The 22,520-nt window shown below is 40.9% G+C and overlaps 1 protein-coding gene across 1 annotated transcript in view; it reads right to left on the bottom strand.

Moving 5' to 3' along the window:
• Positions 1-22,520, bottom strand: part of MYO5A (myosin VA) — a 108,046-nt gene that overhangs the window by 13,869 nt on the left and 71,657 nt on the right. The window contains exons 20-32 of the mRNA XM_071755165.1: positions 21,772-21,928; positions 17,094-17,333; positions 16,213-16,461; positions 15,017-15,110; positions 13,352-13,500; positions 12,741-12,854; positions 10,412-10,555; positions 9,143-9,196; positions 8,262-8,489; positions 5,416-5,516; positions 3,809-3,889; positions 1,698-1,896; positions 1,461-1,535 (exon numbers count right to left, since the gene is read on the bottom strand). Of these exons, the coding sequence (XP_071611266.1) occupies positions 1,461-1,535; positions 1,698-1,896; positions 3,809-3,889; positions 5,416-5,516; positions 8,262-8,489; positions 9,143-9,196; positions 10,412-10,555; positions 12,741-12,854; positions 13,352-13,500; positions 15,017-15,110; positions 16,213-16,461; positions 17,094-17,333; positions 21,772-21,928 (1,885 nt within the window). The remainder of the gene's footprint in view (positions 1-1,460; positions 1,536-1,697; positions 1,897-3,808; positions 3,890-5,415; positions 5,517-8,261; positions 8,490-9,142; positions 9,197-10,411; positions 10,556-12,740; positions 12,855-13,351; positions 13,501-15,016; positions 15,111-16,212; positions 16,462-17,093; positions 17,334-21,771; positions 21,929-22,520) is intronic.

Genomic DNA, 22,520 nt, shown 5'->3' with positions numbered 1-22,520 from the left:
TCTGCAGAAAGGCCACAACTTGCACTGAAATCTACCAAAATCAAACACCCAAACCCACAGTTCTTGTGGGACTCTGCTGTTTCCACTACTTGCTGTCATCACATTTCCTTAGACTGACTGGAGTCTTACATCTTTTTATTCTCTTCTTGCAAGAGTCCTACTCTTGAAATAAAACTGATATTTTTCTTTCAAAGGTGAACTTCCCAGAAAACTATGAATAATTCTGTGACCTGTGGTAGTGCATTCATAAAATAATCATGTTATCTAAAAATGGGAAATCTTTCTAAAGGAAGCAAAACCTCAAGCTCAGAAAACCAGAAAGCCATTCCAGATAAGGAGTTCAATGTAGATTAAAATTAAAAAAATAATAATAATAATACAAAAAAAATGTTCTTTCCAAAGCATGAGTCTTCACAGCACTGGTAAGAACCTAAGGAACACGAGGTCCTTGCACCCAAAGCATCATCTGGGAAACTACCCCTCTTCTAAAATATTAGTGCAACAACCTAGAATTAGGCACAAAATTGTTCTTCATCATGTAAGTAAAGAGTTCACCACCTAACATAATATACTTGGAAAGTAAGAACAGAATCAAGGCCATGTTTCACATTCAAAGCAGTATTCAGTTTTACAACTGAAATCCCTTTACTAACAAAATATACTTTTTTCCAGATAGAACAATTTCTCCTGGAATTAAAAAAAAAGAAGTCCAGACTGTTTTGAATATATCAGTGAAGAGATATATTTCTGAACAATTATGTGAGAGGAATAATGTTTCTTATAAGGTTCCTCTAAAAAAAAATGAGCAGATTGAGCAGAAAAAATTGAGCAGAATCCTGTAAGTCATATTCTTTCAAGCTTACATATGGTGCTATCTCAATTTGTTATCTTTAATTATTGTGAAAATATTATTTCCAATTTTATCCTTCCTATTTTACACATTTGAAAAAATATTTAAAGGTTATGTATTTTTATTCTGTTAGAGTTATACATTCCAGATATCAGCACTGTGAAGAGAACTATGAACAGATAAAGTCTATGACTGGACTGCAGTCACTATTCAAATTGAGAAGTATCTGTATGATCAGGCCTCTGTTTTGCTGAACTGAACAGAAATGCATCAAAGTTTTAAAGCAAACAGTGGTTTGGGAAACTGAGGATCTTTTGCATCACGTATCTCTTTTTTCAGGGCAGTATTAAGTAGACTTCAAAAAGAAACTGCTTTGCTCACAGTGCAAGACTTGTATTAGTAACAAAACTGTGCATCAAAAAGAAACACAGATTACACAGAGGACACTGAGACTAACAAAAAAAGCAGTGAGGGAAGTAATTGGCATCGTGAAGCTCTCTGCAGGGGTTTTCCTTTGAAAGGGATGAAGGCAGGCAGCCTGCTTTTCAATTAGTGCTCCAGAAATAGCAAACGAGACAAGAGGGGAACAGGATTCAAGGGATCTACATACAATCATCCGTTTGTACAGTGAGATCCGGTACGACTGATACTTCTTGGGATCATCTGCATACAACTCCTCATAAAACTGTAAAAATAGGCACAGGATTGTTTTTCCCCCTCCCTTTGAGACACACTGACACTTCACTAAGCGCTGTATAAATCAGATTAAAACAAGACCAAGATGCTCTGATTTTCAGGCAGTCTTAACTCCTCGCTTGGGGTGTTCCCACAGCATCCTCTCCCTTACCAGGTTCTCGTTGGTCAGCCTGGTGATCTCATGCTGCAGACTGGCTTCAATCCGAGCCTCTGGGGGCAGCTGCAGGTTCTGGGCCAGAAGCTGCTGCTGGCGATTGTTTTCCTCCTTCAGACCTTGGATCTCCCCTCGCAGTGATTCCAGCTCGTTCTCGTGACTCTTCTTCTGCGTCTGAAGCTGCGACTCCAGCAGCCTGAAGAGGTTGAGCAAGAGTTGGGTGAACACGCTCGGAAAAGTTACATCCCCAGCTCTCAGAGGGAGTGTAAAGCTTTAGCTGCTGCTCAGGAACAATTAGCCATGGCTTGCAAAGGAAAATGAAATAGCAGAGTACTCTTTAAACCCTTTAGAATGCCTTCTAATTAAATTAAGTTTACACGATCAAAAAGTGGAGAGAAACTAATTGTGATGCTGTTTTCCATCTCCTTTGTGATTGAACACATACTGTGCATGGTGCCACTGAGCACGTGTGGCAACACATGGGTTGCTCAGTCTTCACAGATTGTTGCTGCTTTTAAAGGGGCTTTACAGAGGTTTTACCTCTAACCAAGTCAAGCTGTGTACAATGAAGACGACACCATATTTGCTTAAACTGAAGCCCTACAACATTAATGTGGGTAAATCTTTTTCAAGTTATCTCTGTTCTGTGACAAACCATATAATTTCAGATGCACACAAGTAACCTTTATTTTTACACTAAACCCAACATTTTGCAGAGGGTTGTCATTAGCATAGAAAAGGTTAACAACAGAATCTAACTCAGGACTGTATCCAGGAGCAATACATTAGCCTCACCACTGACTTGCTCCTTCCCTTTGGGCACCTCATGTCCCCAATTCTCCTCATGTGAAATGGGGATAGCACATCCCAGCCTCCCTCTGAGCAGGGCTGTGGGGATCTCCTCCTGCTAGCAAGGCACTGTCCAATGCTCTGACTCACCTTCCATACACACACACAGGAAATGACACTGCTAGTGACTACCAGTGTTCAATTAGACAATCCCTCAGGGTTTAAATATGCATAAGACAGGCACATTTATTAGTACCTAGACTGATTGAGCACGCAAATAGTCATTTACCTGCACTGCTCTGCCATTTAATGTAAAGCTTCTCATCTCTAGAGTGCTAGGACTCTAGAGAGGCACAGAGCAAACACACCCTGCTCTGCAGAGACTTCCTTTAAGTTAGATCTTTGCAGGTTTAGAGAACAATGTTAGGTATAGAATTTGTTAGCACAAGGAAAGGAAAGACTTGAGTTAGCAGCATTCTCTGCAAGATACCTCATTCTGTTGTTACTGCTGCCAAATGTGTGTATTGAAGATGATCAGCACTCCTGATTTGTTGAATTAAATCAGTTGTCAGTGCAGGACTACAAACCAGCCAGGAAATCTGGGCCACATGGATGGATGGATGGATACAGTGCCCAGATGTGCCCAGATGTGCACACAGAGCTAGAACTGCATTTCCTAACAAGGCCAATCTCACCCATTACAGGATCAGCACAACTGATCCTATCAGAGACCACAGTGAGGCTTGAGCAGTGCCACAAGGAACTAAAGAATATTTCTCCTTGTTGGTTCTTTTGGGTCTTACAGCTTGAATGCAGCATGGAGACGTGTGGGAAAAGAATGTTCAAATTACTGACCTTGAATTACAATAAGGAGAGTAAGGCATAACTTTCTGCAAGTCAAGAGTACACTGAAGCTATTCAAATAGTTTTAGAATTACAAAAATTATTGTACTTCCTTAAGCTGAGAAACTGAGGGATATTAATTTTGATATCCAAAATAGAGGCAGACAAATAATGCACAGCTACAGATTTTTCCCAGTTGTGGAGTTCCTGGTATTTTACTGTCTGTTTTTGTGCACTTATTCTTATGAAACATGACAGCTGTTGCCACCATCCTAACTTTTAAAATGATGTAGCTTGACAAGTAGAAGAAAGGACTGGGGACTGAGTTTGAGGAAACTATAATTTGTGATGATTTTTTTTGTAGCTGTTAAAGCAATAGAAATACTGGAGACAAAGCAAACCCATAGCAAGTGGCACAGTTAGCTAGAAATGAAGATGCAAATGAAGAAAAAAACCATTCTGAGAAATCTGGTAACCTGTTGGCTTGTTTTAACCCTTCATAAACCAGCCAAAGTTCTCCGTCCTCATTCAGCATATGATAGTCCTGGGGAGATTGCCTTTCAAGAAAAGTGTTTAAAAAAAAAAAAATACAAGAGAGATACATGATGGTGATGAGATGACACGTTAAGGACGTCACACACTAAATTACATCACTATTAAAAGAGAAACAAACAGTGCTCTAAAACAACTTAGCAAATCAGTTCTCTTGTTTATATGTATTTCTCCTTCGTGATGAAATTCAGTTCATAGAATCATAGAATCATAGAATCTTAGGGGCTGGAAGGGACCTCGAAAGATCATCTAGTCCAACCCCCCCTGCCAGAGCAGGGCCCCCTAGAGTACATCCCCTAGGAACGTGTCCAGGTGGGTTTTGAATGTCTCCAGTGAAGGAGACTCCACAACCCCCCTGGGCAGCCTGTTCCAGGGCTCCCTCACCCTTACAGTAAAAAAATTTTTTCTGATATTCAACTTGAACCTCCTATGCTCCAATTTACACCCATTACCCCTTGTCCTATCACTGGTCACCACTGAGAAAAGCCTAACTCCATCTCCCTGACACTCACCCCTTACATATTTGAAAACATTGATGAGGTCACCCCTCAGTCTCCTTTTCTCCAAACTAAAGAGACCCAGCTCCCTCAGCCTTTCCTCATAAGGGAGATGTTCCACTCCCTTAATCATCTCAGTAGCTCTGTGCTGGACTCTTTCAAACACTTCCCTGTCCTTCTTGAACTGAGGGGCCCAGAACTGGACACAATACTCCAGGTGTGGCCTCACCAATGCAGAATAGAGGGGGAGGAGAACCTCTCTTGACCTACTAACCACCCCCTTTCTAATGCACCCCAGGATGCCATTGGCCTTCTTGGCCACAAGGGCACATTGCTGGCTCATGGGCATCTTCTTGTCTACCAGGACCCCCAGGTCTCTTTCACCTACACTGCTCTCCAGCAGCTCAGCCCCCAACCTATACTGGGACATCGTGGTGTTCTTCTCCAAATGCAAAACTCTACACTTCCCCTTGTTGAATTTCATCATGTTTCTCCCTGCCCAACTCTCCAGCCTGTCTAAGTCTCTCTGAATGGCAGCACAGCCTTCTGGTGTGTCAGCCACTCCTCCCAGCTCAGTGTCATCAGCAAACTTGCTGAGGGTACATTCTATACCCTCATCCAAGTCGTTGATGAAGATATTGAACAACACCAGTCCCAGTACCGACCCCTGAGGGACTCCAGGTTCTCAGTGTTAGCCCAACTGGTTACAGCATTTCATGCTGTCACAATTAATGTATGATGACACCATGAGAACTACAAGACAAGAGGTGAAAAAACCAGCCCAGGGAATGGCATTGAGTTTGAGAATGTACCAATTAAAGGTCATGAAGCAAATCCAGAGAGCATTTCCCCACTGTTACCCAATCCTTTCAAATATTGCACACATCAATTTCACTAATCAAATCAAATTATATCCCAAAGCACAGAGTTCTCTAAGTATTTAGACTTACATGGATGCAATGTACTGAATTTGCTAAATGCAGTGTGGAACAGCAGACCCCAACCAATTGTGGATGAAAGAAAAAAACTGGTACCTGTTTGTTTCCTTCAGTCCAATATATGCCTGTGCTATTTCTCCTTTGTCTTTCATCTTTTGTACATCCTCCAAGAGGATTGTAGAATCTGTCATGGTATTCTGGAAAAAGAGGGGTGATTTCCAGGGTAAGTTTAACAACGTGATTGTTGTCTGAATCCACGTTTCCATCACTTTAACCCCGTGGAACACAAATCCTTGAGCAGCCACATTAAAATTAGCACGAGTACCTGAGCAGAAGGCTGGTCCACACTTTCTATTTCCATTTAGTCATCTTTTAAAATAAATGTATGCAAGATGGTCGGGTATGAGTCTGTCTAATAAGGGGGTACAAGTGTTAACCTCTTTTCATTTCTTCATCGTGTAAAAGGAACAAGATAAATTCAATGAAATGATGAATTTGCATTTTATTTTGGGTGACCATGAAGTGCTCCTAATACTGAAACTGAAGAAGCATGATTTTCCAAGATTAATTCTATTAATATTTCCAAAACACAGAATACACGAAGCCTTTCAAATCTCATAAACAAGGCCCATTCCTCACTTCATATATTTTAAGTATTTTAATGATTTACAAGGGGCTGAGATTTTTAAAGTTAGATATCATCATAATATGATTTTGTTTCAGCTCTGAATGTTTACTACAGCACTTTTGCTTTTTCTTCAGTAAAATTTGAAATACTTAACAGATGGTTACAGCCCCCTTGGCCAGTCTGCTCTGAGTCAGTGTGTGGATAATTGGAGCTGAACCACTGGACTCTAATGAACATAAGAGATGGAATTCTGACCTCTCTATTTACTTCTCAAAACAATCAAAAGCTATTTTCCTGAGTAAAATTTTGCAAGTATTTGCAATAAAAACTTTGTGGACATAAATTTTGGAGCATAGGTCTCTATGACTGGTTTGATTCATGTTATTTAAGCTGAAAGCTGAGTACCTAAGGGCCTGAAAGAATTATTCTCAGCATCCTTTACATATCTTTCTGATTTTTCTACTTGTGTTTTCCTACACAGTAAAACTGCTGTATCTCACCTGCTTTAGCAGTTTGAATATATTTATTATTTTTGTGCTGATGGAAAGAAATGCTAATTACTCCTGTATCTTCAGGAATACCCCACCTACTGTAGTTGCAATATTGGAATGAACAGCCTTTTTTTTTTTAGAATCAATTCAGTTTCTCATACTCTTAAATAGTATTTGTTCAACTACATTTTCTAATCAAACATTCAGCAATTCCTCTCTAATATCTACAGATCACAACATGATCACAGCTGAATGTTTGTCACATGATGGAGATAGAAAATACAATAAAGTAAGGTATTTCTTCATCCTAAACATGTTTTTGTGAAATTTATGGATTTTGCAAGTTAACAGAGATCTGATTCTTGAAACACATTGCAGCTCTTACTCTTCTAACACCCTCAGCAAGATCCATTGATTGAGCTGACTAGACCAGTTTCTGAATCTTTCCTTTCATGTTCAGGTTACTACAAATCAACAGTTCAAAAATGTTAAATCTGCTTGTTCTGAGTAACGGGCTCCCCTTTCATGGAGTGGGAAGATGGGGACATGGAAGAGTGAGAAAAAAAAGTGCAAAAGCAAAGTGCAAGAACAACTTCAAATACAAGTGGGTTACTTATTAGGGGCAGGAAAATGACAGCTCAAGTATTGTTGAGGATTTTTTAACATTTAAGAGTTCTGGTTCATAACTGTAGAAGAAGAAGTGTACCTTATCCTCCTGGCAATCAAATTGGTAGGCAAGAAAGAAGAAAAACAAATCATTAAAAAAATCAGTCTGTGCAGCAGCTGTTTAACCTAAGAAGAAGCAGCTATCCACAAGCTGGCTGTCAGCCATCCCACAGGTCACCTTCACATCTCCCTCATACTCCTAACTGCTGTAAAAACAATACTTGTATCCCACTTTTCTAAAGAAAAAGTTATCCAAGTATTCACTATTCAAGTATTTCTTTACAATGTTCTACATATTGCAGACAAAAACAAGTTTTGTTTTCTATATCACGAATAATTTAAAACAAGATATGTACATCTTCATGCATCACAGTCATCCTGTTTATTTAGGACAAAGGGAAGATATATCTGTGTATTCCTTGCTGCACTTCCAAAGCACTGGATACCTCAGTTCAATGGAAATTTCTAGTTCCAGGATTTTGATGATATCTTTTCAGGCTGAACGACTCTTATTTTCAAAGCTATTATTTCCCTAAGTATCTCATCAGATTTTAACTTTTTAGGAGAGTTGTTTCAGTGATTATAACCTACTCTTTTCAAAAAAAACCACAAAGCAACTATCAAGCAATAATACGGAATTTATAGAATATATTTGGAATATATATGGACTTTCTCTTTGTGGGTCATCTTTATGAAATGCTATTTATTTGCAATCAACTATGACCCCCCACAGATGTAGAAGGAATTGTTCCTTGTATCTCCTACTGAACTATTAATTGAAAAGAATTCCTGAGAACTATGGTAAATTTTCCAGTCCAACTACATCCTCACTGGAGAAATGATGCTGCTCCAGATGAGAACTATTTCTGCATTGTTAAAGGAGGCTGGGGAGATCCTAGCCAGACCATTAGCAGCTGCCAGCCTTATGGGATCACTCTATCTTCACACGAATGCTGGGAGACAACCTCAGAACTGGTTAATAAAACCTCCCAGTTTGGTTGCTGCAATTGGTGCACTACCAGTGGGTTACGTTTAGAGAGGCTTTCAAACCTGGGCCATTTTATTCTGCCTTTTCAAGCGTGCTGTTAAATTAAACCAAACACACTAATGATGCAACGGAACTTTAGTACCCAGTGCATCTGCTGATTGTTCTTTACCTTGGGCTGAATTGCCTCCTTCTGGCTCACAAGCTGAGACCTCAGGATGAGGACTTCTTCCTTGCGCACCTCGAGCTCTTCACTCACTGAAGTCAGCTGCTCCAGGAGGACTCTGTATGCAGGGGCACCAGGAGCTGTCACCTCTGGAGCTCGAGTTTCTGTGAGTGCCTTCTGGAGCTCATTCAACTCATTCTTCAGTTTTTTATTCTCGGATTCAAGCTCCTGACGCTGCAAGAAACAGGGACAAGTCTGTCACCCAGCAGCCTTCCAACGTTTCTAGAAACTGCAGGTGCAAAACTACGGGTAGAAAGAGTCCAAACAATGAGTAACTGCACCAAGCTGCCTCTCCTTTAGCCTTTGACTGTGGGGAATTGTGCCTGGGAGGGTTTCACTAAGGCAGTTCAAAATCAGAACATGTACATGAATCATACAGATCTGATGGGAAAAAAAAATATAACAATTTTCCCTCTTATTCTCCCCTCTACAATGAATACGGGTCAGCAGGCTAACAAGATTCTGTATTATTCAGAGATATCAGGAAATAGCTTTAATAGTATAAGCTATACATTAATTTAAATAATTTTGGGAAAGAGGGCCACATTTATCACTGTATTTTTGCTCAAATAAACTTGCAAATTGTATTGAGTGTTTCAACAGAAAACTCCATGTTTCAGGGTATCTTTATGCCCTGCAGTCCCAGCTACATATTCTACACTTCAAAAAGGATAATCCTACAACAAAAACGATTGCAGGGGAATTTTTTGTCTACTTTCTCCATCTAATATTCTGAAACAGGACTGAGGTAACTTTCCATGCCTGTACATACAATTGGCAGCAATATTCTTACTAGAAAATAACAGAAACATCCTTTTTAAAATTACCTTGAGTGACTCATACTCCAACTCTGCACCTCTTATTGGAGGCCTTTCTTCCTCCTATGAAAGAATACAGACAAAAAAATTTTTAAAAAAAAAAGAAAAAAAAATAAAATCCTTCCTACTCTTTAATTTACTTGAGGCAGGAAAAGGAAAGAGAGATTAAATTATTTCCCTATAAAATCTGAAAACACTCATTCTGGTACTGCTGATGGCTTTCATTTGAATATTGGCATTGTCTCTTAATTGCCTTCTGAATTTAAGACATAACTGGTTAATATAAATAAAATAATGTCCAAATCACTCTGACATCATCGGTAGTGAACAGAGCAGGATGAATGCCAGGGTGTTTAACTCACTAGTAAAAGAGTAATAAGAAACAATTGCCCAAAATGGTTTCATATTTTTACAAGTACCTAAGGGAACCAAATCAGAGGAAAAATTCAAATAAAATCATAGAATCATAGAATCATAGAATCATAGAATCATAGAATCCTAGGGGTTGGAAGGGACCTGGAAAGATCATCTAGTCCAACCCCCCCTGCCAGAGCAGGGCCCCCTAGAGTACATCCCCTAGGAACGTGTCCAGGTGGGTTTTGAATGTCTCCAGTGAAGGAGACTCCACAACCCCCCTGGGCAGCCTGTTCCAGGGCTCCGTCACCCTTACAGTAAAAAAATCTTTTCTGATATTCAACTTGAACCTCCTATGCTCCAATTTACACCCATTACCCCTTGTCCTATCACTGGTCACCACTGAGAAAAGCCTAACTCCATCTCCCTGACACTCACCCCTTACATATTTGAAAACATTGATGAGGTCACCCCTCAGTCTCCTTTTCTCCAAACTACAGAGACCCAGCTCCCTCAGCCTTTCCTCATAAGGGAGATGTTCCACTCCCTTAATCATCTCAGTAGCTCTGCGCTGGACTCTTTCAAGCACTTCCCTGTCCTTCTTGAACTGAGGGGCCCAGAACTGGACACAATACTCCAGGTGCAGCCTCACCAATCCCATTGAATTTTAAGAGAGAATTTCTATGCTGCTAGTCCAGAAGCAAAAAGCTAAGTGAAAAGCACTTTCTGCTCCTGTTAACTTCTATCAGAAGATCTCAAGGACCTCGGAAAACCAAATAACCAGCCCCTAGCACTGAGCATCAGGCATAAAACTTGTCATTAGATAGAGCAAATACTAGAGGGAGACAAGGATTTAGCAGAAGGCAGTCAGCATTCCCCAGGAAGGGATCCACTGCTGTCAGCAGTTATCAGCTAGGAGTTCACCTTAGCTTTAGCACGTAGAGCCTGTTCTTCTTTTCTATCCAGTTCATCCTGCAGGGATTGCTTTTCTTGCTCCAGCTCTGTAACCCGTTTCTGCAGCTTGAGGAACAGAGACATATCCAGTGGTGCCTTTTTCTCACTTGGCTCCTGCTTGAGAAAGAAGAGAAGGAAGTCAAGGAGGATTCCCCTGCCACATCACCAGAAAGGACTACAGTGAGTAAAGATGGGAAACAGACTGGGGAGAGAGAGAGGAAGGCAGAAATGTGACTTGATTCTGATAATGACTATTGGCAGCTAAAATATTTCATCAGCTCTCAAACACTATTTTTAAGAAGGATCTACTGGTATAAAGTGTAACTAAGCCTAAAGCCTAGTGAAAAAATAAAGCACTAGAGACTATCCAGCAGACAAGAGGTCTATAATTAAGCATACCTTGTGATCTTATTTGTTTGGAGGGGGAAGTGAGAAAAAAAAAGGCTGTGGTTAGACTCACCTGGAAACAATTGTTAACAGAAGGTTTTTTCGTTTCTTTTTTTTTTTTTTAATTTAAATTATTCCTGTGGTAAGTTCTTCAGCTACAGAGAAATTTCTCTGCTGATTGTAGATTTACAGGTTAATTTAGTGGGATGTGACATAAATAGGTACCAGAAGATACATTTTATGTCTTTTCCCCTTTAGTATTCTAACTAGCCAGCCTGTTCTGTACCTAAACCATTCTCTCACTATTTTCTGGGAAAGGACAGCACTTGTAATCCAAAGGTGCATCAGAAATTGTCCATCAGCCATTTTGTACTTTATGTAGCAAGAAGATCAAAGCTTTTACTACGAAATGCACCATGAAATTCTGAAGTCTATAAAAGGAACTAGAAAATTAATATTAATGACTGCAGCAGACAAGCAAGCATAGCCATTTCCACTTCATCTCCTTTTGCTGTTGAGAAGGGTCATAACCACACCAACAGCTCAGGAAAAAGAAAGCAGAGCTTGAGTTTCCTGCCTTTACTGGTTCAGTATTGAGATAGACTCTATTTTTTAATGTGATTTTGTGTCATTAAACTGTATTTTTTATTCTATAGAATTAAACTGGAATTTTAAATCTATAGAGTTTTAAAAAAAAGAGAAACTTTTCAGTGCTGGATTTATTCACACTCTTACCCAAGTTATTTTTTTTTCCACTTATTTTCTAAAAACTCAAACCAGCTCTAGGACAGCAATTCTGTAAGTTTATTAACCAAAGGAAAAAATGATGTTTGGTCCTTGTGTGAAATCCAATCACATGTAGTTGCACTGTCCTTTTCTTGATTATTTATGAAGGTAGGAGCCCCTTTCTGAAAAAATTATACAAGGTGAAAAAATCCAAATGGGAATGTGAATTATGAAAGCATCCACAAAGAATATGTGTCAGCATCCATGTGCCAGGGAATTTGCATCTATAATAGAAAATTATTTTCCATGGAGGCTTTCAAAACATTAAAAGCAGCCTGTGAAAAGCAAATATGGAGATAACTAACTTAGACAGTGGGCAAATGGAGAGAGCTGTGTGATAGAGTTAAGAAGAGCTTTTGAATGCACAGAAAAAGGTTTCCATCTGCAAACTGCCAAGGACAGCCAGGCTACCAGCCTCACAACTGCTTCTGAGCTCTCCCACTTCCCTGGGTGGGGCAAAAAAGGGGATTTATGTTGGAAAATACGAAGAACGGCTTCAAGCTGCACCACAAATTACTCATTATTATTATTATTCAATAGCTGAAACAAGAGTCAGCTTTCTGGAAATTTTTAAATATCCTGAGGTTTGTATCACTGCATTTACAAAGGGTTAGTACATATTCAGAGTTTCTTTTTTCTCTATGAAATTGAGGAGAAATGAATCAAGACAAGGTCCTTACCCCTACTAAGGAACTCATTCCATGCAGCTACCAAGAATGTGGCAAGCCACCCTGCCCCTTTTAATCCTTAAATATACAGTATGCAGACTTCTCAGGAACTCTTACTGGTTTTCTGCATTCCCACTTTTTGCTGAAAAAGTGATTACAGTGCTCACAAACACTGACAAGCAAATGTTTTACAGATGCAGCTCAACTGGATGACCAAGCATCTAGTCAAGGTTTAATGCAATAGAGAAGAATTAAAAGTCTAATTTCACAAAGTCTTTTTAAATAGGAGCACAACTAACTGGAGAATGTGCTAGTTTCAAAAAGGAAAATAATAAGGTTGGGATTGGAACTTTAGATATCTCAATATAAGGATATGGTGTTCACAAGCACAAAAGAAAAAAATACAACCAAGTTCAACCATTGGTCAGTGAAAAGTTGTGGGAGTTTTTAACCATTACCTCCATCCTCACTGGTAAATCTTCTGCTTCTGTGATCTCAGAGCTAAAAGTATATTCAGACTCATTGCTGCTGTGAGTTGAATCTGTTCTTTTGTGTCCCGGCTTGGGGATGTTCTAGAGTGCAAATGAAACAAATCAATACCACTGTATGGTTTTCCCTGCAACTTTCTCTTCCCAACCTATAATTTAGCATCTGAGACACAGCTCACAATCAAATCTCTGGGCTGAGCTAATATAGAATCACAGAATCCTAGAATGGGCTGGGTTGGAAGGGACCTCAGAGCTCATCAAGTCCAACCCTTGATCCACTCCCCCCGTGGTTCCCAGCCCATGGCACTGAGTGCCACATCCAGGCTCTTTTGAAATATCTCCAGGGATGGAGAATCCACCCCTTCCCTGGGCAGCCCATTCCAATGGCTGATCACCCTCTCCCTAAAGAAGTTCTTTCTAATGTCCAACCTAAACTTCCCCTGGCACAACTTGAGACCGTGCCTGGTTTAAAAGGCCCACGACATAGCTCAGAGTAGAATCAGGTACTAACTCATTACACCAGATTCTACTTCAAAACATTTGTGAACAGCTTTTGATTCCTCAGGTGCTGAGCCACTCACCACCATCAAGTTCATTTCATCCTTGAGATCATCGTAGCGCTCCTCCAGCCGGCTGAACTCATTCAGCAGGTTCTGGTACCGTAACCGTTCGTCATTCAGGTCGAGTTCCAGCTGTTTTGTTTCCTCCACAAGCTTCTTCTCCATTGCCTCTGCCATGGAGAAGAGGAATCCAAAGTGAGAACTCCAGTTCCACCTACCACGCAGTGACTCCATCCCAGGCATTTGTCTGCACCAGGAACACAGATGGGGACAGAGTCTGCCGGCTGAGGCTGCTCTGTGGTGTTTGTGCTTCTCTAGGCAAACATGAAGCCTGTCCTGGTTTGGGCCAGGATAAAGGTGATTTTCTGTCTTGTACTTTTGCTTTCAGCTAAGTCTCTTGTAAGTAGTTGCACTTGCTGAAATTAACAGCAAGTTTCTCAGACAGTGTGTGCTTCTAGGACTGATAACACTCGATGTTTAGAGTTACTGCTGGAGACTGGTGTGCAGAGCCAAGGACACTGCTCAGCTCTGAGGAAAACATTTTGCCCTCCAGGAGGATAAAGAGGTCCCACCTGCAGCCTCCTTTGGGGAGGAACGGACAAGATAGATGCCAGAATTGACCAAACAGAGGATTCCATACCATATACATCATCCTCAGAATACATTTGAGGGATCATGAGGGCCAAGCCAGATTTCCTGCTTCCAGTTTCTGTCTGCCTGCCCTTCCTGCCTTTTCCTGCTTCCCTTCCTTCACCCGGCATCCTGGAAGGATTCCATCCCTTCCTCTGCCTGTGCTCCTGATCCATGCCAGCCCATATCTGTGTGTTCTGCCTCCAGCTCCCAACTGCTGCTGACCCCAGGATTCCAGCCTGGACTTTCCCAGGGCTGCCCTGCAGCCTCGGGGGTGACGTGAGAGCTATTGGGGGAAAGGGGGGAGGAACGTGGGATCCATTTTCCTGTATATTTGTATATATTTAGTAATTTCTCCTATTTATCATTACTGTTTCACTAAAGTTGTGTAGTTTAGTTTCCAACCCATCAGTCTCTCTCCCTTATTCTCTCTCCTTTCTTATCAGGGAGGAGAGAGAGATTAATAGAGAGAGTTTGTTACTTGGTTTAATTGCTGGGCCAGGGTTAAACCATGACAAAGCCAAATGTCTGAAGGACCAAAGCATTATTGTGGGAAGCACAGAAGGGTTCATTCATTTAAGTCAGTTATTCTGCTTGCATTAGTAATTCCTGGAGGGAGGAGAAAGGGGCACAAGCCCAGTTACATAAAAAGCAGGTGAGATGCTTTATGCCTCCAGCACACCGAGCCTCCCTCCCCATTGCAGCTGCCTCCATCACAGCCTTCAGATCTGATGTTGGCCCTCCTGCCCTCTGCCCATGGAGTCACAGTAGCCATAAAATTCCATGATATGAGTTAAAAGTATCAGAGCTTTCTTTTTAAAAGTAAAATGTTTTGTAACAGTCACCTTCTCCAAAAAGACACCAGACCCTCAGGACTTCAAGGAAATTCAAATAATTAAATAATTCTGATGCATGTCAGTTTTTTAAAACATGAAATTATACTATTCAACTAAAAAGGAATGCAAACTGAGGCAAATTAGCCCAATCCATGCACTAGAGTGCTGCTTGACAGGGTAACATGAAGTAGAAAACCTGACTGAAGGGAAGAGACCCAACCTGTTATTTCCCTGGCCTGGTCATGGATGCGGCGGTTCAGATCCTCCTTTTCTGTCTTCAGTAATGTGTTCTGCTCCTTCAGCTCTGACACCAGCTACAGAGATTAAAAAAAGAAATATTTGACTCAGAATGCAGGTCATTTTTCATCAGTAGCTTAAACAGCAGCTACACTTTTGTTATAAGAGTTCAAATATTTAAACTTTTCCTCAGAGAATGGAATCAGTGAATTAAGTTCTATCCTCACGTCCCAAATGATGTCTTGAATATGTCCCCACTGCAGACTTCCCTGTATGTTCTCCACTCCATTTCTGTCCAGACTGCCCTGAGCCACTCCACTGTGCCATAATATTTTTCAATAAAGCCCCAAGGAGGTAACTTATTCCTTAAAATAGAAATATTCCTCAAACAGGAAAAATTGGTAGCTCTGTTGTATACTTCACTGTAGAGGGTAACACCATATTCTAATATCTTGCCTCTGCCCCAAAATTATGTCACTTCAACAGTGCCCAGGTTTGCAAGTTACTCATTTTCCTCTCATTGTCTTTACTACAAATTCTTTTTGCTTAATCAATTAATATTTTCCCTTATGTTTATCTGATCTTGAAATGTACCATTACAGCATCACAAAATGGTTGAATGGCTCTTCCAGTATTTAAGACCTGCACAGTTACCAGCAAGTACTCTGGACATGAAACAACCTGACTGAGACACTGTTGTTAAAGGAAAGTTAAGGTGTTAGTCAAAACTTATTGATCTAGACTGTGAAGGCACACATGCCTAGGCTAATTGCTTAAATTAGGCAGGATATAAGCAGGTACCTTTGAATACTGTGTATGGGACAGATTTCTATGTGATTATACTCTGGAGGTAGGTAAAGATATTTATTTTTATGAATGCACTACCTCTGACTAATTGAGGAAACTGAAGAGTTCGGATCTGCAAATACTTTCAATATTAAAATATGAACAGATTGAATAGATACATTTGCTTACAATTTATAGATTTATTACATTTTGCTACCATAGGTGCAGTTATTTAGGTATCAAGCCTATTTGGAAATGCACAAGTATAACATTGCCCCAAAATACTGTAAAAACAGCACAACTGGACACACAACTGAAGCAGTTCAGCCTGGGAAAAGCCTGAGTGGACACCAGGCCCCTATAAACCTCATTCACCTGAGGCTGCACACTTGCCTGCTCAGTTTCATGTTTGTACTTGTCTGCCCGTTCCTCGATGGTCTTCTTCTCAGACTGAGTTTTGTGAAGCTCCTTCTGGAGCTTGGCAATCTCCTCCTGAAGGCTGAGGACACGGTTGGTTGCATTCTTAGCTTCCTCCTCACTCATCCGAAGCCTTTCCACATCACCCCGCAGCTTCTCTGTCTCAGTACTGTAGGTGTTCTCCAGGTTGCTCATCTTCTCCAGCAGAGATTTGTGCTCTTTGTTCTTTGCAAAACACAACACACAGCAGCTGTTAGAGAAGTTCGAGTTTCAGGGAGCCTCCCAGTTCCCTCCAGAACATACCCAGAAAAGGTATCAAAAAAGCAGCTTCCCCATTTCCAAAAGAGTTTGGTTTTGCAGAATTGCTTAATGAGAACAGCCCAGTCTGTAAGGTTGCATATAAACATCTTAAACTAAAATCAGGCAGGCAGCCCACACACAAACATGATCACCTCACCTTCCCCTTAAACAGAACAACTGAAGTGCTTCAAGTGAAACACTGGTGTTAAAGGAGCAGATGTTTTCTCTCAGTGCTGCTGAGACACAAACAGATGCTTTACTATGGCCTCCCCCTCTCTTCAGCAGAAAAGAGAACTGACACCTGACAAGGAAAATTCACTGCAATGGTCTAATCAGAAATAACAAATGCAATATACCAAATGTAAGTGATCAGTGTATCTAGGTCAGCAGAGAACAGGTGAGCAGCAGACATTCCTCAGAAATTACCACTTGAAACAACGTTAGGAAAATGATAAGGAGTTTAGAAGTCAGAGGCATTAGCCTGAATGCTCACCAGGCTACTGAGAAAGGTCATACAAAACTTCTAAATCTCTTCCCTGAGGCCAGCAACCTTTTACCTGCTCATCAATTTTTCGCTGGAGCTGCATGATCTTGTTCTCCAAGCCGATGTGAAGCTTCTTGTAGCGTTCTACAGACCGGGCCTCTATCTTCAGTTTCTTCAGTTCCCTCTTGGCCATCATGCGCCGGTAACAGCATTGCAGGTAAATAATTGCCTTCAAGGTCCTGTGGTAATGCACTCGAGCCAGCCAGCCCCTTACATGCTTCTGAATAATAACAGACTTGTGCTCCCGAAGCATCTACAGTTAAGAAAAAAAACCACCACAAGGGGTATCAGAGCTGCAAACTACACGTGCTCACTTCAGACTCCACAATGAGAGGTGGAAAGATGATGTACACACAGAGACACCTTAAGCCTGGGAAGAGAAACTTCTGGTGAAGAGTAACAAGAAATTACCATGGAGTTAATTTAAACAAAAAAAGAAGAGGAAGAGATGATGGGAGTAAGGAAGATGACAGGGAATAAAATTAAAATGAACCAGAAATAAAGATCAGCAAATCCAACTGTCAACCCAACACCATCATGCCAAGTAAGGCTGTACTGAAGTGCCATGTCCATGTGTTTTTTAAACACCTTTAAACACCCACCACTTCCCTGGGCAGCCTGACCACTCTTTTCAGTATAGAAATTGTTCCTAATATCCAAACTGAACCTTGAGGCCATTTCCACTTGTCCTATCCCCAGTTACATGGGAGATGAGACTGACCCCCACCTCACTACAACCTCATTTCAGGTGGTTGAAGAGAGGAAAGTCAGATCCAAGATAACTGCAAAAACATATGTGGTATCTGTTGGCAAATTTACAAATACAGTGCTTCCCCCCCCCCCCCCCCTGCTTCTTTTATCTTTAAATATCTTTTATCCTTGAAATATCATTTACCTGTACTGCATAGGATTTAACAATACAAAGTTTAAAATTACCAGAGTTGATATGCAATGCAGCTGCTACACACTAGACCCTGGAGTAAATTGTAGCAGCTGTCAGGAACAGCAGCTGTAGTCTAGCTCACCAAACTACAAGTTCCAGTCAGTTTTCCTGGCTTTCCACTCCTCCCTTATTTTGAATATATCTTAGATTTGCCAGCACAGAAAAAAGCCTATTTATTCTAATGGGAATTTTTTTAATAATTCAAACTTATTTCATGGCAGATTTAAAATGAAAAATAGTCAAGACTGCCAGAAAGCTTCATCAGTATTTTAGGCAGAGACTTCCACTCAGGAGAGTCTACTACTTGGTTTTGGATCCTTCACCCACAGATTCAATCATAGACTCTCAGGTCTGGAGCATCTGAATTCCTGCAGGCCACAGCTAATCTTGGAAAGCCTGCCCAAACCCACAAGGCTTCTAGGACTCAGAAAAATTTAGAGTTTGCTTCACAAAGCTCATGCAAATTAAACAGTTTATTCTAAAGAACACAATTATTTAAGATTTTATGTTACTTCTTGAGTCTGATGGTTTAAAGATCATAGGCAGTTCACACTCTTACACTGATTTACCATAAAGCTGGTAAGACAAACTAACTACTCTTCCATACTCGTTAGCAAAAGAACTGAAAGCATTGCAGTTCCAGATCAGCAAACTGAAAAGGTTTGCTGTCAAAGTGGCAGGATTACAGGATACACAAACTTCCTCCCTTAGCATTAATTTCTGAAGAAAAAAAATGAAATTTGAAATACCAGCACTCGGTCAAATAGCACACTGTGCTAAGGGAATAGCTCTTCAAAAGCACAGCAAGGTCAAAAGCCAAAGTCCTTCTCCCTGATTGCCATGCAGTTAGCATTCCTGCCCCATTACACGTTTCCTGGGACAGTCCTTCTGGTTACCTGTGGGTACCTGAACAGCTCAAATACAACTCGTCTTCAACAACGTTTTCACCTCAAGTTTGAAAGCCACAAGTCCCACAAAATACCTCCATCCTGCGGGGATGGTCCACACCTGCCAGTGAATTCTCACACCCATGCGATCCAGTGAGGAAACAGATCACTCCAGAGTAAGGTGAGACTATCAGAAAAGTTACTCCAAGCACCAGGTATTTCCCAGGAAAGCTTCTGACAAAGCTGTGAAAGAACTAAACTCCTTGTTGAGCCGAGAAGTTCATCACAATGTCTGGGGCAGAAGCTTCTCCAAGGACGTGTGAAGTGGATGATTCAACCATTTAAAATTCCTTGTAGTAGCCATGTGACTGCAACACATGCCCTCTCTGCTATCAATAACAACAGGTGCCTTTCACAATCCTAATGAACAACACGTGTACCAGCTATTACCTACAGAGTCACAGCTCAGCCCAGGGCTGATGTCACGGGGCACTCATTTGGTTTCACTCATTTGCAATCCTCATGAACTTCAGGACAACCCTGTTTACTGTCCCGTGGCATGCAAGGACCTGTGCTGCTCTCTCTGGCCATCCCTGTATCCCAGCTTTACTAAAATTCTACCTTAGGATGACAACGTACACCCAGCACACTGCAGGTGTGCCCTGTGCCAGAACTTCACCTTTTACTTCACCTTTTACTGCAGTGAGCAATTCAGTGCTGGAGGGGGACACTCCCTGAATGGGAAGTCTGACCACCCCTCATAGGGACCCCTCCAGCAGTCTGTCATCTCTATTAAAAATGAAAATAACAGGTCTATAAAGTCTGTGCTACAGGACAGATGCAATGTGTATCACCCACGAGACTAACTTCAGGCCCACAGGATCATCTCTCATTTTCCTAAGGATGGCTTTTAGTCCACACAGGGCTGGGACTCATGTCTCACTTTGTCACATCTGTCAGATCACTGTTAAAAACATATCTTGTATAATCACACAACATAAAACATGGTTTCTAATGATGAAAATGCTCAGAATTCCCATGAAAAGTCAAGTAGATACCCACCCAAAAAACCAGCCAAGTCAAGCGTGGGGATCTTAGTCCTTACAAATTCTTATTGGGGATTACTTGTTTTCAAACTTTATGGTTAGTGTGTGTTAAAAAGCTGTAATTTAGACAGGCTCACATCTGACTGTGTAGGCAACTTGAATGCAAATGAAAAATACACAGAAACTTCAAATATAAAAGAGAAACACAACTAATAAGCAGTAGCTGGCTTTTGATTATATGCCTTCAACACCTACCTCCTTGAGAAAATATTATAACTCAGATAGTTTTTCAGAGGAACAGAGGCTGACTTTTGAGCCTAGTTAAACCAATTCAAGTAGAAAAAGGTGCCATAAAATATGTTAGCATTTTGTAGTCTAGCCATTTCAATCATCATTCTGTTTCCACCCCTGTAACCACCGAAGAGTAAATAATATTTCCTTTTATTTTTATCTTTTACCAAGACTAATCAGGAAAATATTATCAATATCCTTAGGACAGGGTTATATCCCTTTCTCTCCAAAACAAACCCAGCATCAATACTGGGGGGAAAAAAAACCACCAAAGAACCCCCATGCTTAAGTTTTAATCTAGTTTTGTGGGTATCTCTTTGCTAACAATAATCTCTTTCAGTATTTTCCACCAACCACTTCAGATTCACTGAAATTAGGGATGGAATAGCTGAGCAGAGCTGATCTGGATACCTGGAGGCTGTCATGGTTTAAGGCTGGGCTGGCCAGCAACCAGACACAGATGCTCTCTATTAATCCTTTCCCTTCCTTGAAGGGGAAAAGAGAAAGAAAAGGGAGAGAGACTTATGGAATGAAAAAAAAAATTACAACAGCATTAGTGAAACAACAACAAAACAAAAAAGGTATAATAATACTAATGAGGAAATAATGAAAAATATGCAAGTATATACAAAACCAAAATTGCATTCCCTCCTGGCAGATGGGAACTGGAATAAGGAATGAACAGATTGGGATTGAAGGCAGAATGGAGAGAGTTCTCCTTGGAAGATGGACATGTAAGAAAAGATCTTGACACTTGTGACACTCATCTTTATACTGAGGGTGACACATATGAGATGGAACACTCCTTTTGGTTAGTTTTGGGTCACCTGTCCAGTCTGCTCCTCCTCTCAGGAGAGCTGGGGGTGTGACCCATTCAGTTCAGTGTGGCCTTTCACTTCCAGCACTTCAGAAATTTAGCAGAACCAAGCAGTGACCTTGGTTTCTATAAGAATAAGTATAAACAAGAGCCTTTCTGCATACCACTCATAATATTATCCCTGCAATAACTTTAAACATGAGCATTATCATTTCTAGGAGCAGACACTGTCCGAAAAACATACTTTTAACTTCAGAAACTTTATTCACTTAGAACAGACTCAACTGTAAAGTAAACTTACTAAAAGGAATGTTGGTTCTGTCCTAGCTCAAACCAGGACATATTTACACAAGGCCATTTTGAATATTTACTTTATGTGCCTTGACATTCTGTGTAACAAATGAAAAACTTTTGTCAAGAGAAACGCTGTAAATCTCTGTTAGATTCTCCACTGACTGCACTAAAAGGGATCCATATTAGATGACAGTGTGAGTATCTCTAAAACAACAAGTTCACTGATTGCACTATCAAGTCTTTCCAACTTCCAGGTGCTCCAATCCATGCTGAGCCATTTTGTGAGTGCATTAGGGGTAACAGCACATCCACAAACATTTCAGATTCCCAAGGGGACACCGGAGAGCAGCTCTGCCCTGAAGGTCCGTGGAAATAAAGCTAGAGTGAAGAAGAAAAACACGGTGATTTCTTACCATTTGGTACTTGTTCCTGGCCATGTAACCTCTTAAGAGAGCCTGAAGAGCAATGGTAGCAGCTCTCATGCACTGGTACCTCTTGCGGATCACATACATGCGTTGGTATTTCTGAATGGTGGTGGCCGCGCGCGTCCTCCGCAGGAACTTGGCATAGCTGAGCAACACAAAGATTACAAATAATACCTGTCATTATTTTCCAGTGATTGAATACTGTTTCCTTACATGCTATAATTTCACCCTCTTCGTCAACAGCTGTATTTTCTACTTCAGTTTCTTCCTAATGTCAGTGACACAGCATAGTCACCTACCTTTCTAATGTATGGCAGTACAACAGAAGGGCAAATTAACAGAAACTTTTTACAGATAAATGTTCTCACTTCCTCTGAGAACTGTGCTACAGAACTGACAGGATAAACTCAGCTGTATTTCTCAGAACCTTTTCTCAAGGTTTCAGGTGTTTCCACTATGCCACCTTCCAGATCTGCTGTCCTAACCTCAACCTGTAGGAAGTGTTTGCTCATTCCTGGCTCTCTCATCAAGTCAATTAAAAAGCACTTTGACACAAGCCTCTTACCGAAAGCTCATTCTTACAGTCTGCATAACCACCCTTGTCTTTGAATGACACCACCTGTATTCCTACCCTTTTCTCAGGCCCATCCATGACCATACCTCAGAAGTTAATCCAAACTCTGACGTATCTCCCTTCACAGCTGCACCCTGGATGGGGAACGGTTTGTCCAGGACAG

This window comes from Heliangelus exortis, chromosome 11, assembly GCF_036169615.1.
Source record: "Heliangelus exortis chromosome 11, bHelExo1.hap1, whole genome shotgun sequence".
In the NCBI taxonomy this organism is placed as follows: domain Eukaryota; kingdom Metazoa; phylum Chordata; class Aves; order Apodiformes; family Trochilidae; genus Heliangelus; species Heliangelus exortis.
This window is presented reverse-complemented; position numbering and strand designations above follow the sequence as displayed.